The sequence below is a fragment of the Schistocerca piceifrons genome, chromosome 4 (genome assembly GCF_021461385.2).
Source record: "Schistocerca piceifrons isolate TAMUIC-IGC-003096 chromosome 4, iqSchPice1.1, whole genome shotgun sequence".
NCBI classification, from domain to species: Eukaryota; Metazoa; Arthropoda; class Insecta; order Orthoptera; family Acrididae; genus Schistocerca; species Schistocerca piceifrons.
Window position 1 is genome coordinate 640,262,435 of NC_060141.1, and position 15,595 is coordinate 640,278,029.

The 15,595-nt window shown below is 41.6% G+C and overlaps 1 protein-coding gene across 1 annotated transcript in view; it reads left to right on the plus strand.

Moving 5' to 3' along the window:
* The first annotated feature begins 9,638 nt into the window (after window positions 1-9,638).
* LOC124796083 (lipase 3-like) overlaps window positions 9,639-15,595 on the plus strand; it is a 121,809-nt gene continuing 115,852 nt past the window's right edge. Inside the window, exon 1 of the mRNA XM_047260169.1 lies at window positions 9,639-9,785. Coding sequence (XP_047116125.1) covers window positions 9,639-9,785 — 147 coding nt within the window. The remainder of the gene's footprint in view (window positions 9,786-15,595) is intronic.

Consider the following 15,595-nt stretch of genomic DNA (forward strand, 5'->3'; position numbering starts at 1 on the left):
GGGAGGATGGGGAACGATTTTCGAAACCATTTTCCTGATTTTCTACTGCGTCATAAGGGCTGTATGGGGTTTGGCATTGTCATGGTGTATCTGATTAGCTGACTCTGAAGCTGTGGTCTGTGGCTCTTGATGGCACGTCGCAGCTTGTCCAATGACAAACAGTAACGGTCCCGGTTAATTGTGGAGCCAGGTTCCAAAAAGTTAATGAAAATGACACCACACTGATCCCAGAATAAGGAGCCCATCACCTTTTGGCCCGCTGTTCGTGAAAGTCTTGGAGGGAGACCGGGTGACGTCACACCATGGAGGCCGGCCGCGGTGGCCAAGCGGTTCTAGGCGCTTCAGTTCGGAACCGCGCGACTGCTACGGTCGCAGGTTCGAATCCTGCCTCGGGTATGGATGTGTGTGATGTCCTTAGGTTAGTTAGGTTTAAGTAGTTCTAAGTTCTAGGGGACTGATGACCTCAGATGTTAAGTCCCATAGTGCTCAAAGCCATTAGAACCATTTGAACCACACCATGGATTGGGTTTTGCTCTCAGGTTCGGACATAAACAACCACTTTTCATCCTCGGTAATGACGCCGTCAAAACACTGTTTCCACTCTTCAGTAAAGATCTTCGTGAGACCCTCGCACACGTTCTTCCTCATCGTTTTCATTTCTATTGTTGATAATCTAGGCGCCCAACGTGCACAGATTTTTCTGTACCATGGTGACTGTACCAGTGATACCACACTACCTAATGGGAAACGAGTCATTTCAGCTAGCTATCGTGTCGTCACACAACTGTCATTTTGGATGATTTGATCAATGCTCTCCTTATTCACATCACTCACTGTCATCGATGGTCTACCGCATCGTGGATTGTTCAGTAGAGAGAAATCACCTTCTTTAAACCTTTGCAACTACCGCTGGATACTGCTGCGATCCACTGTGCCCTTCCCATAAACAGGGAGCAACTTCCTGTGAATCGATGTGGCAGAGTCATCGCCGATCTTGAAGAGGAACTCCATCAGCGACCGTTGTCGCAACCTGACATCTACTTCACGGTCCATTATGCCTCACCTCTAAATAAAAGAAAATAGAATGAGATTTTCACTCTGCAGCGGAGTGTGCGCTGATATGAAACTTCCTGGCAGATTAAAACTGTGTGCCCGACCGGGACTCGAACTCGGGACCTTTGCCTTTCGTGGGCAAGTGCTCAACCACTTGGTGAGCACTTGCCCGCGAAAGGCAAAGGTCCCGAGTTCGAGTCTCGGTCGGGCACACAGTTTTAATCTGCCAGGAAGTTTCATATCAGCGCACACTCCGCTGCAGAGTGAAAATCTCATTCTGGAAACATCCCCCAGGCTGTGGCTAAGCCATGTCTGCGCAATATCCTTTCTTTCAGGAGTGCTAGTTCTGCAAGGTTCGCAGGAGACCTTCTGTAAAGTTTGGAAGGTAGGAGACGAGGTACTGGCAGAAGTAAAGCTGTGAGTACCGGGCGTGAGTCGTGCTTCGGTAGCTCATTTGGTGAGCACTTGCCCGTGAAAGACAAAGGTCCCGAGTTCGAGTCTCGGTCGGGCACACAGTTTTAATCTGCCAGGAAGTTTCAAAAGAAAATACTATTATATACCAACTTATAGCTAGATGTTCCAAGTATGTTCACAAAAAATTTCATTCTTCTCCTGCAACACACACACACACACACACACACACACATATATATATATATATATATATATATATATATATATATATATATATATATATATATAGAGAGAGAGAGAGAGAGAGAGAGAGAGACATCTGTGCAAAACTTTTTGAACGCCCTTTGTAAAGAACACAGAACGTAAACAACTGCATCATGCATAACCATGAACGAAAATGTTCTTTGTTTTTTCCAACTTAACGGATTTGTGCACACATTCCGACAGCTGTTTATGTGCTCAGCATGGTGTGTTAGTACCTTTGGCAGCAATACAGACCTGACATCGACGGAAAAATGCTGTGAGTGGAGTGATGTCATTAGTTTCATGTTGAGTCAATAACGCCCACTCTTCCTGTAGAGCTGCTCGCAAGTCTTGGAGAGTGGTTGGTGGATGCTGACATGATGAAAACTGACTCCCTAACGCATCCCAGGCACGCTCTACAGGAGTAAAATCGGGAGAGCGAGCATGCCACTCCGTGGGTGCAACATCTTCCGTTTCCAAGAAAACATCAACCACGCATGCTCTATGAGGTCGAGCATTATCATCAATCAGCACGAAGTTATCTCCATGATACTTGACAGCAGTTAAATCTTGCCGATTCACCCGTACAGTTTCATGGAGAGATGTTCAAGTGGTCAACATAATACCTGCCAACACCATTAGGGATCCTCCTCGATATAGGTCTCTTTCCACAATGTTGGAAATCCGAAATCGTGTTCCACGTTCCATCCCGACGCGAATGCCTCGAGGATCACTCTCCAGCCCAAATCTGGACTCATCTGCGAAAAGAACATTGTCCCATTGTTCGACCGTCCAGGCAGCGTGTTAACGACTCCTCTCTAGACGTTTCCTTCTCAGATGCCAGTACTAAGGCGGTACCATCGTGCCCTTACGGCCAAATAACGGGTCTCTCTTTTGATATCACACGTGGTCAGCCCCGCCCTGGTTTTCAGGATGTGTTTCTACCTGATCAACATTACCCCGTTTGATCGTTGACGTGGTTGTCCATTGACCGGAATGCCATCTTCTGTGCAGAACACGATTGCACGATCATCTGTTGACATTTTGTAGGATTATACCGTGAATTAGACACAACACGGTGTAATAGCGGTTTATTGCCCTAATTTTAAACTACAGTTTAGATGGTAACTCTACGCACTGCGCAATAAACGCAAAATTTAAGGGAATTAGTAATTGTCAACTGAAGTGATGTGAACACATTAACATACATTGGTGTGCAAAACTTACGGACGAAAGTAATTTTCGCATGACTTGTCACTGCCAAATAGCACAGCTCTATGAAACTGGTACAGTGTGGTACAGAAAGTAACTGAAAGGATGTTCAAATAACTTACGGGTTTGCTGCCGGGTGACGTCGTCGAACACCGCCGATATTTCGACGGAAGCACACCCTGCTATTCTCAAGAGTTTTACTCCCGTAGAGCATGCCTGGGATGCGCTAGGGAGTCAGTGCCTTGAGAATGGCAGGGTGTGCTCCTGTCGAAATATCGGCGGTGTTCGACGACGTCACCCGGCAGCAAACCAGTAAGTTATTTGAACATTCGATTCGCCGGGAAAAGTTAAGGTAACTGAAAGGTGTATGCTATGAGACGAACAGAAATGACTTAGTCAAAAACAATAATTATACTAATGTCAGCGCGATTCATGGTGGTCCCCTGGACATTATAAAAAGTGGAACATGGTCTTAATAGGGTGTGTGATCACAACGGACGGCATTGCATGTCGTGCCACACGCTCCCGTGCGTGATAAAGAAAAACGGCTCTGAGCACTATGGGACTCAACTGCTGAGGTCATTAGTCCCCTAGAACTTAGAACTAGTTAAACCTAACTAACCTAAGGACATCACAAACATCCATGCCCGAGGCAGGATTCGAACCTGCGACCGTAGCGGTCTTGCGGTTCCAGACTGCAGCGCCTTTAACCGCACGGCCACTTCGGCCGGCGCGATAAAGAGTTCTTGTGGTTGTGTGTGCCGTTCCTCCATCAGCACGGTTGATAACTGTGGGATTGTCAGTGATGCATGAGGAAGAGCTACAATCGTCTCCCCAAAGCACGCCACACGTGCTCGATGGGATTTTGTAAATCGTGGAAACATGCAGGTTAGCTCATTCGTCGAATATCTTCTCGTTCCAAGAGCTCCTGTCAATTTCCATCCAGAAAAATGAAGTCATGGCCGAATGCAGCACTGAAAAGATGAACATTGGATGATGTGAAAATTCCTGGCAGATTATAACTGTGTGCCGGACCGAGACTCGAACTTCAGACCTTTGCCTTTCTCGGGCTCTACCAATTGAGCTACCCAAGCATGACTCACGCCCCCTCCTCACACCTTTACTTCCGCCAGTACCTCGTCTCCTACCTTCCAAACTTTACAGAAGCTCTCCTGCGAACCTTGCAGGACTAGCACTCCTGAAAGAAAGGATATAGCGGAGACATGGCTTAGCCACAGCCTGGGGGATGTTTCCAGAATGAGATTTTCACTCTGCAGCGGAGTTTAATATAAGACACATGGAGCTGCAAACACCGAGAAATACCTCAAAAGAGGACGACAAATGCTGAACATTTCTTTTCATCAGATGTCTTACCTCGCTGCATGTGTAGTAGTTGTCTAGCCTAGGGTACTTATTTTTCATTCTTGTATTGTCCCATGTGATACGGTAGTTCTCGTGGTAGTAGTAACACAAGATCAGGGGAGCAATGTGTAGAACCGTCCCCTACCAATGAGGATAGGATCAACAAGCCCAACAGCTGCACCCGCAGTGAGATATGTCATCTGATGACATCACATGTTCAACATTTGTGGTCCACCTGTGGACTACTTCCCAACGTTTGCTGCCACATGTGTATTATATTAAATTATTTGTCTCAGTGTCACCTATGTCACATTGTTCTTTTTTTAATGTTAATGTTAAGCAGTGTATGTGTTTATGTCTGGGATCTCTTCATTATTTGTCTCAGTGTCACCTATGTCACATTGTTCTTTTTTTAATGTTAATGTTAAGCAGTGTATGTGTTTATGTCTGGGATCTCTTCATAAACCGCCGAATCGATTTCAACAAAATTTGTCACAGAAACACCAGGCATCATGAGTATCAGCAATTTGGAGTTTATAACATCCCAACTCCAATATGTGCAGAGATATGGGCGAAAACGGGTTTTTCCCAGCCCTTGGTGTAGGTTCCCATGCACAACAAGTGTGTTGTGTAGAAACGGTATTGGCTTGCCAAGTCAATGTACTTTGCGGTGCGGCCTACATATCAGGGGCAAAAACGGTTTTCCAGACCATGACATGTAGGCTGCTCTGCATAACAGGGGTGTTTTGTTGGAGTGGTATTGGCCTCCTTTATCGACCTGTTTTGCATGGAAGCCTGTACATGAAGGGCAAATAAATGGTTTTCAACCCTCTTGAAGGTAGCCTGCCCTGCATGACAGACATATTGTCGGAGTAGTAGTGGCTTGCTGTATTGAATTGTGCATCAGGGGCTACACATGCCAATGGTCATGGCTGTGGACTGATTTAGATGGATAGAGGAGGGGATGAAAAGGAAGAGTAAGGGGAGGAGGAAATGGACAGAGAGGGGGGAGGAGGGGGACATGCCGGAGGCAGGTGGATTGTGTAAAGTGATGGTGGACAGATGGAGGAAGAGGGGAGGTGGAGATGGAAAGAGAGAGGGGAAGTAGAATAAGGCCAGAGGGAGGGGGAGGAAGATATGGTCAGAGACAGGGGTGGAGGATATGGACAGAGAAGGAGGGAAGATGAAGAGTCAGAGAGATTGGGGAGCAGGCAGTTGAGGTGGACAGACAGAGGGAGGAAAAGGTGGACACAGAGAGGGGGATGGGGAGATATGTTCAATATTGTGTTGAATGCATACTTTGTCACAGCTGTCGGGGAAAGGTTAGCGAACTCGATAAAGCACGTTATGAATTGATGTGCTTCTAGAACAGACAGAAAACATTTTAATTAATAACAGTTCCAGAATTATACATGAAGCCTGAATAAACATTTGGCTAACATATCAGTTAATACCTGTAAACACACCAGATCACAATAGGCTCGGATTTGGTGGAAAATGGTCTTGGCGGCTTCGTCTGATACTTGTGGGCTGGCCCTTTGTGGCCAAGCGGTTCTAGGCGCTTCAGCCCGGAATCGCGCTGCTGCTGCAGTCGCAGGTTTGAATCCTGACTCGGGCATGTCCTTAGGTTAGTTAGGTTTCAGTAGTGCTATGCCTAGGGGACTGATGACTTCAGATGTTAAGTCCCATAGTATTTAAAGCCATTTGTGCCATTTTTTTATATTTGTGGCTAAAGAATTCATGGGCAAAGTGGGAGTAGTGAGCTGTAGTTATCGGCACTTGAAGGATTTATTTGATGTGCACCACAGCGTGTAGACTGTGAACAGTTATTCAGAGCCATCCACTGTGCCATAGTTTCCTTTAAACTACGTGTGTGTATGTTTTTAGATTTGAGTTAACCTTGATTTTATTTAAAGACTTTACTGGCTTCAACTTAGGCAACTTATGTCGCTTAAATTGTTTATACCACAGTAATTCCAGGTTTGTTGATTCGTTCCTATATCTTGGCTTTGAATCCTGTTTGTAATTTATATATTTGGCAATCAGGATTTATGTAAGTTCAGTTTTATTATTTGCTGTTTTAGTTCAGCCCCTGTGGACAGTGTTGTTTCGTTTTATCTATGTTCTTTTATGGAACTGGTCTTAGGCAGCAAAACTTAAAACCGAGCTACATACATTGCTGCATTCTTTCTCGGCTGAGATTTGCATTCTACCTGATTTCATGTTTCGCTATTTGTTCCTGATCTAAGGCTCTTTAATGGGACAACTGTTTCCTGTTTATGAGTGTTCAAACAATCTTCTCTGTCTTAAGTAAACATTAAATTATATATGTAGAGCTACTTGGGCATGTGATTTGATAGAATGAAGAATCATACACCTACTCAAAGTCAAAGTCAGTTTATGCAAATGCTCATGGCATCTGGGTGCCACATGACTAACAGTCCTTCACCTTGGGTGGCCAACCTTCAGTTATCAGTGGTAACGACTGAGAGCGAACTCATTCAGAACATCAGAACATCGTTAGGTCGGCGGGGTGGATAGGGCACATGATCCCTGGTGGGATGAGAAGAAGGTGGTTACTTAGCTACACAGACAAAAAGATTATACCACACTTCCAAGTTCATATCAAGACACTGCATGGTTCAGTAGTATTGAATTATGACTCCTCAGAGTGAGCAGGAAAGTCGTAGCATGAAATTAGTCCAGTGTAAAGCTGTCCTCACACAAGACAAGGCAGCTGACATTGATGTGTACGTGGACGACAAATTCAACTGAACCTAGCGACCATGTCACACGCACACGTGATTTGGAACTGCAGCCATTAGCTCTCCAGCGGCAGATATTGGCTGTAACTGGCTCACAAGCCATGTAGGTTGTATAGGAACATAGAAACACATAAATTTCCTACATTAGCCCTATTAAAACACGATTTTCCTCCATCGTCAACATGCTAGTCAAGTACTTATGTCTGTAGTATATGTAAACAAGAACTTCAGTACGAACGTGTTTTAAGACAGAAAGGAAAATTCCATGGCCAGTCAGTAAGGACATCTGCTTATTAAAGTTTCAAAAGCGGACAAACTCGCTTCTGTGTGAGAGAGAAAAAAATGGTTCAAATGGCTCTGAGCACTATGGGACTCAACTGCTGAGGTTATTAGTCCCCTAGAACTTAGAACTAGTTAAACCTAACTAACCTAAGGACATCACAAACATCCATGCCCGAGGCAGGATTCGAACCTGCGACCGTAGCGGTCTTGCGGTTCCAGACTGCAGCGCCTTTAACCGCACGGCCACTTCGGCCGGCGTGTAAGAGAGAGATGGAGATAGATAGATAGAGAGAGAGGTTAAAAAAAAAAAAAAAAAAAAAAGAGAGAGAAATTGGATGCAACAAGATGTAAACAGCTTGGTAACTGATCTCGTCTAATCATTACGCTACTCAAAATTTGAGAATAAATGACATTGTGAAAATTTTAACCGGTGATATATTATAAAGTGATATTTAATTACGATAAATCCCATCAAGAATAAGGAGTGTTTGATGAATTGATGAATTTTCAATGTGCCGTTGCCTTGAAACGGCACTCTTTCATAATACAGAAATTATAATATAAAAATAAGTAAATACAATTCTTTAACCAGCAACATGACGTTTCCTGTCACTTTATTTCAAAAGATTGTACCAATAAAGACACGTTTTCCAAAAAACCTCAATGTGCTGGTGCTTTGAAGCAGCATGCATTCATAGAACTTAATTTATAATACAAAACTCAGAAAACATGCGATTTAGTTGAAAATGATAAAATCCAGTGTGAAGTCTCCAAATTTCTCTTTGAGCCCCTGGCGTTAGGAACTTGCTTATTAACAATAGTGATGTTGTAACTGTTGATTGGTAATATTTACTGACAAAATGCAACCTAACGCTAGATTGCGTACTTACGGCTATCCTGTGTAGCCGTTTTTTAGTACGATTTTAAAAGAGAGAGAGAGAGAGAGATTATTAATTGATCACTGAGGCGTCGGTTCTCGATTGTGTTCAGGAAACGTACGGATTGATTACGCGAATAATTGACGCGGATTGCTTTCACGCAATCAGAATCTTCGATGAAAATATCTAAGGGACCTATTTGAATATAAAAATGGAAATGAAAGCAAATTAGTGGAATTTCATAAGAGAAAGATTAACAGGTCGGAAGTGAACACATTAGTGGTCCCCCAAATACAATCGAGACATCGCGATCAATTGCGAACCTGTAACAAAGCTGATATACAATTTGAACAACATTTTTGGTTAGTGAAAGAAAAGAATAAGAAGAAAATTACTGTATCGTAAAATATTTTGAATAAATTGGCTTTAAACTTCTACACATTGACAAACACACAATAAATGCATGACTTACATCTGATATTTCTTTTGTAATGGCGCAGTCCAATAATAGCTGCTTTGTCAGTCCGTTCCTTCTTAAAATTAAATGTCCTGGCGTGTGCGTAAGTACATTGTATCCACACGCGAGTTACAGAAACGTTTGTTCGTCGTTTCACATAGTTTTTACACAAAATAAAAATACAACATGTAGCAATGCTATGTAGTACGTCTTAACATGTCGGCGACCAAAAGTACAAGGGATAATGAAGTCTCTAGAATATTTCTTAACAAAAGATAGGTTGTTCTTTTCTCTGTTTCGCAGCTTCTTGTTATCAAGCGCTGCGGCAATGATTTTATACATCTGCGTCCAGCGGGTCAAAGTGGTTATTTAGAGTATTTGTACGCTGGACGCGCGTTTTGGTATATGCGCACATTAAACAAAAATATTTCATCTCTTTACTCTCGCGCTGTGATGCTTAGCATCTTTACGAACTACAGCTCGTTGGCTGCTCTTTTCTTTAATGACAAATATCTCACATGCAAAGTAACTGAAATCCAATAATATTACAAGCCTCGTATTGGTTCCTCCTTTTGTAGCACGTAGACGAAATATTGCAGCCCTTATTTTGTGTTCTATGCTAGGCTATGGCTCCTCAGTGTGAAATGACAGGCAGTGAGGTCACAAAACTCGTACAGCTCCACGTCGACGTCAGCTAACTTGTCCAGTGTGAGGTCGGCCAAACCGCTCCTCTTCCTCCAGCAGCAGCGAGCTCCAGGGATAAACGACGTGCTGTGTCATAACTGGAGCGGGTGGCGCTGTTGGGGCGCCACGCCCCCCCCCCCCCCCCCCCCCCCCCCCCCAGCAGACGGGGTCGTCGCTCGCGACCTTGCTGGCCGAGGTACTGGGCCACGGCTGCGTACGGCCTTCAGCCCTCCCCCTCCCCCCCTCCCCCCCACTTGGTCACTACTGGACCACGAGACAGCTCGCTATATGTGTGGGCCGCCGGACGGCGCGGCGCGAGTAGCAATGGAAAGCCCGCGCAGTGCGACCGCCGGCGCGGCGTTGTCGTTGGTCATGATGGCGGCGACTGCCGGCGCCTACGTCTTCTCGTACGATGCTGACATCTTCAGGACGACGGTGAGCCACGCCACACTCCGTACTCCATTACTTGATGGGGAAATACATCCATTGTAGGGAAAGGTTATGTTCAAGCGCCTACTTAAGCACCTTAGTGGAAATAACATACTGTCAAAGTCACAGTTTGGGTTGCTTGAGGGTTCTGTTATTGAGAAAGCTATTTACACTTACAGGGAAAATGTCCTTAATTCATTGGACAACAAATTAGAGGCAAGTGGCATATTCTGTGACTTGTCAAAGGTGTTTGGCTGTGTGAATCACAGCATTGTTTTACGTAAATTAAAATATTATGGCGTCACTGGTAGTGCTGCAAAGTGGTTTCAGTCATCTCTTACTAAGAGAAAACAAAGGGTGTCATTACGTAACACTTCAGCAGTAGGCTATCATACGTCATCTGACTGGGAAGAAATTACATGAGGTGTTCCCCAAGGTTCCATACTAGGTCCACCACTGTTTCTTGTGTATATTAATGACCTGTCATCTGTCACATTACCAGATGCCAAGTTTGTCTTATTTGCAGATGATACAAACATTGCAATAAATAGTAAATCAAATACAAATTTAGAAAGGGCAGCTAATCAAAGTTTTACTGAGATTAATAGGTGGTTCATAGCCGATTCACTGTCATTAAACTTTGGAAAGACCCACTATATACAGTTCAGAACTTTCAAGGGCTTTCCTTATGGTGTGTGTATAAAATATGATGACATGGAAATAGGAGAAGTTGAGAGTGGAAAATTCTTGGGATTACAACTTGATAATAAATTCAGTTGGGAGCAACATACTAACGATCCGCTAAAGCGCCTAAACAAGTCTGTGTTTGCAATGCGAATGATATCAGATATAGGAGATATAAGTATAAAAAAACGGGCATATTTTGCTTATTTTCACTCCATTATGTTGTATGATATCATATTTTCGGATAACTGCACAAACAGAGAAAAATTTTTTAGAGTACAGAAGCGTATAATCAGAGAAATGCGTAGTGTAAGTCCAAGAACATCATGTCGAAACCTATTCAAAGAATTGGGCATATTATCAAGAGCTTCTCAGTATATTTATTCCTTAATGAAGTTTGTTGTAAATAATATATCTCTTTTTCCAACTAACTGCTTAGTACACAGTATCAATACTAGGAATAAGAACACTATACATAAAGATTTAAAATCACTTACCCTTGCCCAGAAAGGAGTCCAGTACTCAGCAACGCATATTTTCAATAAGTTACCAGCAACCATTAAGAGTTTAGTTTCAGACAAGGCACAATTTAAACATAATTTAAAAGAATTTTTGGTGGCCAACTCCTTCTACTCCATCCGTGAGTTTCTCAACAAGTGCAGTAGACCATTTTAATGAAAATTTATTATACTTCAATTTTTGACAATACTTGGTTGTAACAGCCAAGTAACTACCTGCTGGGTGAATGATGGATGTATGGAAAGCAGATGTAGGTCTTAAGTCTGTAAATAGTGGAAGTTTAATTTTAAATCTTGTACATAATCTGACTGTTCTTAACTGCGGATCACCGAAATGACTAATTTACTTTAATTTTTGACAATACTTGGTTGTAATAGCCAAGAAACTAGCAAATGTCTGAATGATGATCAATAAAATTAATGAAACTCAAGTTTTTCTAATTACATTTTTGTAATGTATTTATCTGACATGATCCACACCCAGGAGGATTCCCTCTTTTATGGGTCTATGGAATGAATAATTAATCTAATCTAATCTAAAGACGACCATTCAGATTTGGCACAACTTTGAAATATGGAAAGATCTTAACTGCACAATTCTTTAGAAATTCACGCGTTTAAAAATTCCATCACCGGACGGAAGGTCCGCAGCTCGTGGTGTAGTGGCTAGCGTTACTGCCTCGGGGTCACAGGGTCCCGGGTTCGATTCCCGGCAGGGTTGGGGATTTTCTCTGCCCAGGAACTGGGTGTTTGTGTTGTCCTCATCATTTCATCATCATCATTCGTGACAGTGGCTAGATTGGGCTGTGAAAAAGTTGGACTATGTAAAAATTGGGACATTGCACGGGCGCTGATGATGGCGCAGTTCTGCGCCCCACAAACCAAACATCATCATCATCACCAGACAGAAGCTGTGGAATAAAGTGTATAGTGAAGTTAACGATATGTACAAAATAACGGAAGTAGCCATCTTAGTAATCCATACCCAGAATTTTCATTTAATATCGCACCTGCATTTCTACCAAAAATTAGTAAAAAGCTCACGAAACTGAGCACACAGGCTGAATATAATACGGATTTCATCTCATATACATATATTTGATACTTTCGTTGTCTATTATTTCACTTCAAATTGTTACCACTTATTTAGGCTTACTTAAAAAGTTATTTTGCACGTAATCCATTGTATGTTTGACTATTGTAGTATGACTACTGTTGGTCATACTCTTGCAGCATTTATGTTAATGAAGGTTGTAAAGTGATAAAAGCTGGCCTGTTATTACAATCTAATACTGTACCATGAAGAAAGGATACTATATCATGAGAAATGACCACCATAATAAAATAAGGGAAATCAGAGCTCGCATGGAAAGATATACGTGTTCGTTTTTTCCGAGCGCTGTACGAGATTGGAATAACAGAGAATTATTGTGAAGGTGGTTCGGTGAACCCTCTGCCAGGCACTAAAATGTTGTTTTCAGAGTATTCTTGTAGATGTAGATGTAGAAGTTCTTTTAAAAAACAAAAATCCTTTCAATTGTAGTAACGGTTTCCTTTTATTCCAAGTTGTTGCCACTAATCTAGGATCACCTAAATGATTATGTTGCATGTCTTTTATTACGTGTTCTACTTTTGTAATATGAGTACATTCGGTGATATTTGAATAAAATTTTATTTTGTCATGACTGTAACCTTTCCCTTTCACAGCTTACATTTTGTTTCTTTACATTGAAACAACCAGTTTTGATAATTGACCGACGACTAACTCTGTAACGTTGTTCACGGTGCCACCTAACGACGCATATTTCATGCTATGTGAATTTCACCTACTGTCAATATTTGAGTTTCTCTTCCATAAAAGTAGCATAATTGTTTCTTTGTCAAGTTGTTAACGGTGTTGTATAGTTCATCGCAATGTATAGTTCTTTGTAAAGTTATTCTTCATTTCTGGGGCCAATGACAGTGCCACCTACCAGCCTTTGTTTACTTCTTAGGTACCTCAATAGCTGCAGTCAGTTTGACACCGCTTCTGTTCGAATAGATAACGCCACTTTCAAATACGCCTTTATGAGGTGAGGTCTGTATTATATTCAGCCCATGTTCTCACTTTGATGAGGCTTTTTTTTTTTTACTAAAGTTTGATTTAAATGTACGTTCAATGTTATACTTAAAATTCTCTGTATGGATTACTAAGTTACATAATTATGTTATTATGTGCATACTGGATTCGTTAATCTCCTTGTACGCTTTATTCTATACCTACAGTCTGATAACGAAATTTTGAAACGCGTAACGCTTAGGAAAGAACTATGCGAAAAGACCTTTCCATATTTCAAAGCTGTGCACCAGCACGTACTCTTGTCTCCGCCTAGAGATTATTGGAGAGTAGAGAAGTAACAATCCGTGGTGATTTCGGTAAAAGTTATTCCTGTTTTCCATCCAAAGGCTCAAAATAGTCTCGGTGCAGGGAAGATCTTCAGTGAACTTTTCATCATCAAAATGCTGGCAGCACGTCATCATATTGACAGTAATACTGGTAGCGTATGAGGAGAAACATAAACACAGTACTCGATATCGACAATGACATAGACGTCCGCAAGGCTGGCAAGAAGGAGCAGTTGCCCCTTCTGGGGTCTAGACATTATATTAAACCTCGGAATGTTTCCCGTTGTGATTTACTTATAGTCGTACTGTACGCTAATATAACGGAAATCGGAGCTTAAAATGGTAAACTAGTTGAAACGAATGGAGGTTTTGGTATGGATAGTGACTTGCCTTTTTTCTGGTTAATATATTAGCTTTTATTATGTTGCCTAGAAGCTTTCTGCGAAGATATAATGAGGAAATTGAGCGTGTATAGGAATTATGTTCTAAAGTATACGTTTCTTTGGTACATCATTATACCGACAGATTTAAATATTTTTTCTTCACTTTGATCATATTTCGTATTCACTGATTTACTTGTTGACGCATGTCAGTTTTTGTTGCTGAAATTGTTCACCCACACAACAGTACTGTTGTATAATTTTAGCACTGACTGTTTGTTATAAGACTAAATAACAGATTGAGCATTGTCTCGAAAGCAAATACCGTGGTATTTTTGAAGTTTATTTCCGTTTCTCCACTATGAGAAGCAGTAGTTTGGTATTTTGTTGCACTCACGATTTTCTTCCTACTTTTAATTAGTTTTTTCCTACTTCAGTGTTTTAATTTTCAGTGTCAACGTAACATTATTGCTGTAGTATTAGTAATAAAAATACTACTTCTGAACAACTTGTTGAATACCCTGGAATCAATTATAAAATTGATACAATTTCACATTGTTAAATTGAAACTGTGACTTTCACATTCATATTAATGATTTTGAAATATATATGTAGCTTGCACCAGTGACATATGCTACCCAAAAAGACACTGAATGGATATCTATTAATCGATTAAGATACAATACTTTCTATGTAGTTCTTGTCAAATTTAGCTCTCGGGCCAATACACGTTCTAAAACTAATTGTGTCAGTTATATAAATATTCTAGTTTCATTACGAGTTTTTCGTCATGGCATGTTATGACTGATACATGAGGGAGGTTATATTGTTAAATAAATAGAAAGAACACGTGAGTCCAAGTGGAAGTCAAACTACAACGCTGTAAAATACCAGGATTTGGTGACAATCTGCTTCACTGATAGACCACCATTAAATTTCATTATGTTATTTGACATTTTCGCGACAATAGTGAGATATATGAAAACATTGGACACACAGATTTTTTAAGGTCTCAAACATTTAACTCAAAGTAGTTGTATAAAGATATAGCTAACTCTGGATACACGATTCCTGAACAAGCTATCAAAATTTTCTTATAGCTATGAGTAATCATAAAGAAACGACGTAATGAAGGTTTCTTATGAAAGTGTCTACAAAAAATGGCAATGAGTTGATTTTTGGAAGTAAGTTAAGAAAAGTATGAAAGAAGAGCCTTCTGTAGGTAGAATTCTTTAAGCCAAAAATTCTTAGAACTGTTGAGAGCTACAGTTTTCTCTTTATTAATTCTGCATGTGATGTGATTGAACAATTTTGTGAAAAAAATTCTAGATGTTCCTGAATGACCGATCTGGTGGCTTTCCACTGAGGTGACAAAAGTCATGGGATACTCCTAATATCGTGTCGGACCTCCTTTTACCCGACGTAGTGCAACAACTCTACGTGGCATGGACTCAAGTCGTTGAAACTGCCGGCCGCTGTGGCCGAGCGGTTCTAGGCGCTTCAGTCCGGAACCGCGCTGCTGCTACTGCCGCAGTTTCGAATCCTGCCTCAGACATGGATGTGTGTGATGTCCTTAGGTTGGTTAGGTTTAAGTAGCTCTAAGTCTAGAGGACTGATGACCTCAGATGTTAAGTCCCATAGTGCTTAGAACCATTTCGATCGTTGAAAGTCCCCTGCAGTAATATTGAGTCATGCTGCCTCTATGGTCGCGCATACTTGCGTAATTGTTGCCGGCGCAGGATTTTGTGCGCGAGTTGTTCTCTAGATCGTGTCCCATAAATGTTCCGTGGGGTTCATGTCGGGCCATCTGGATAACCAAATCATTCACTCGAATTGTCCACAACGTTCT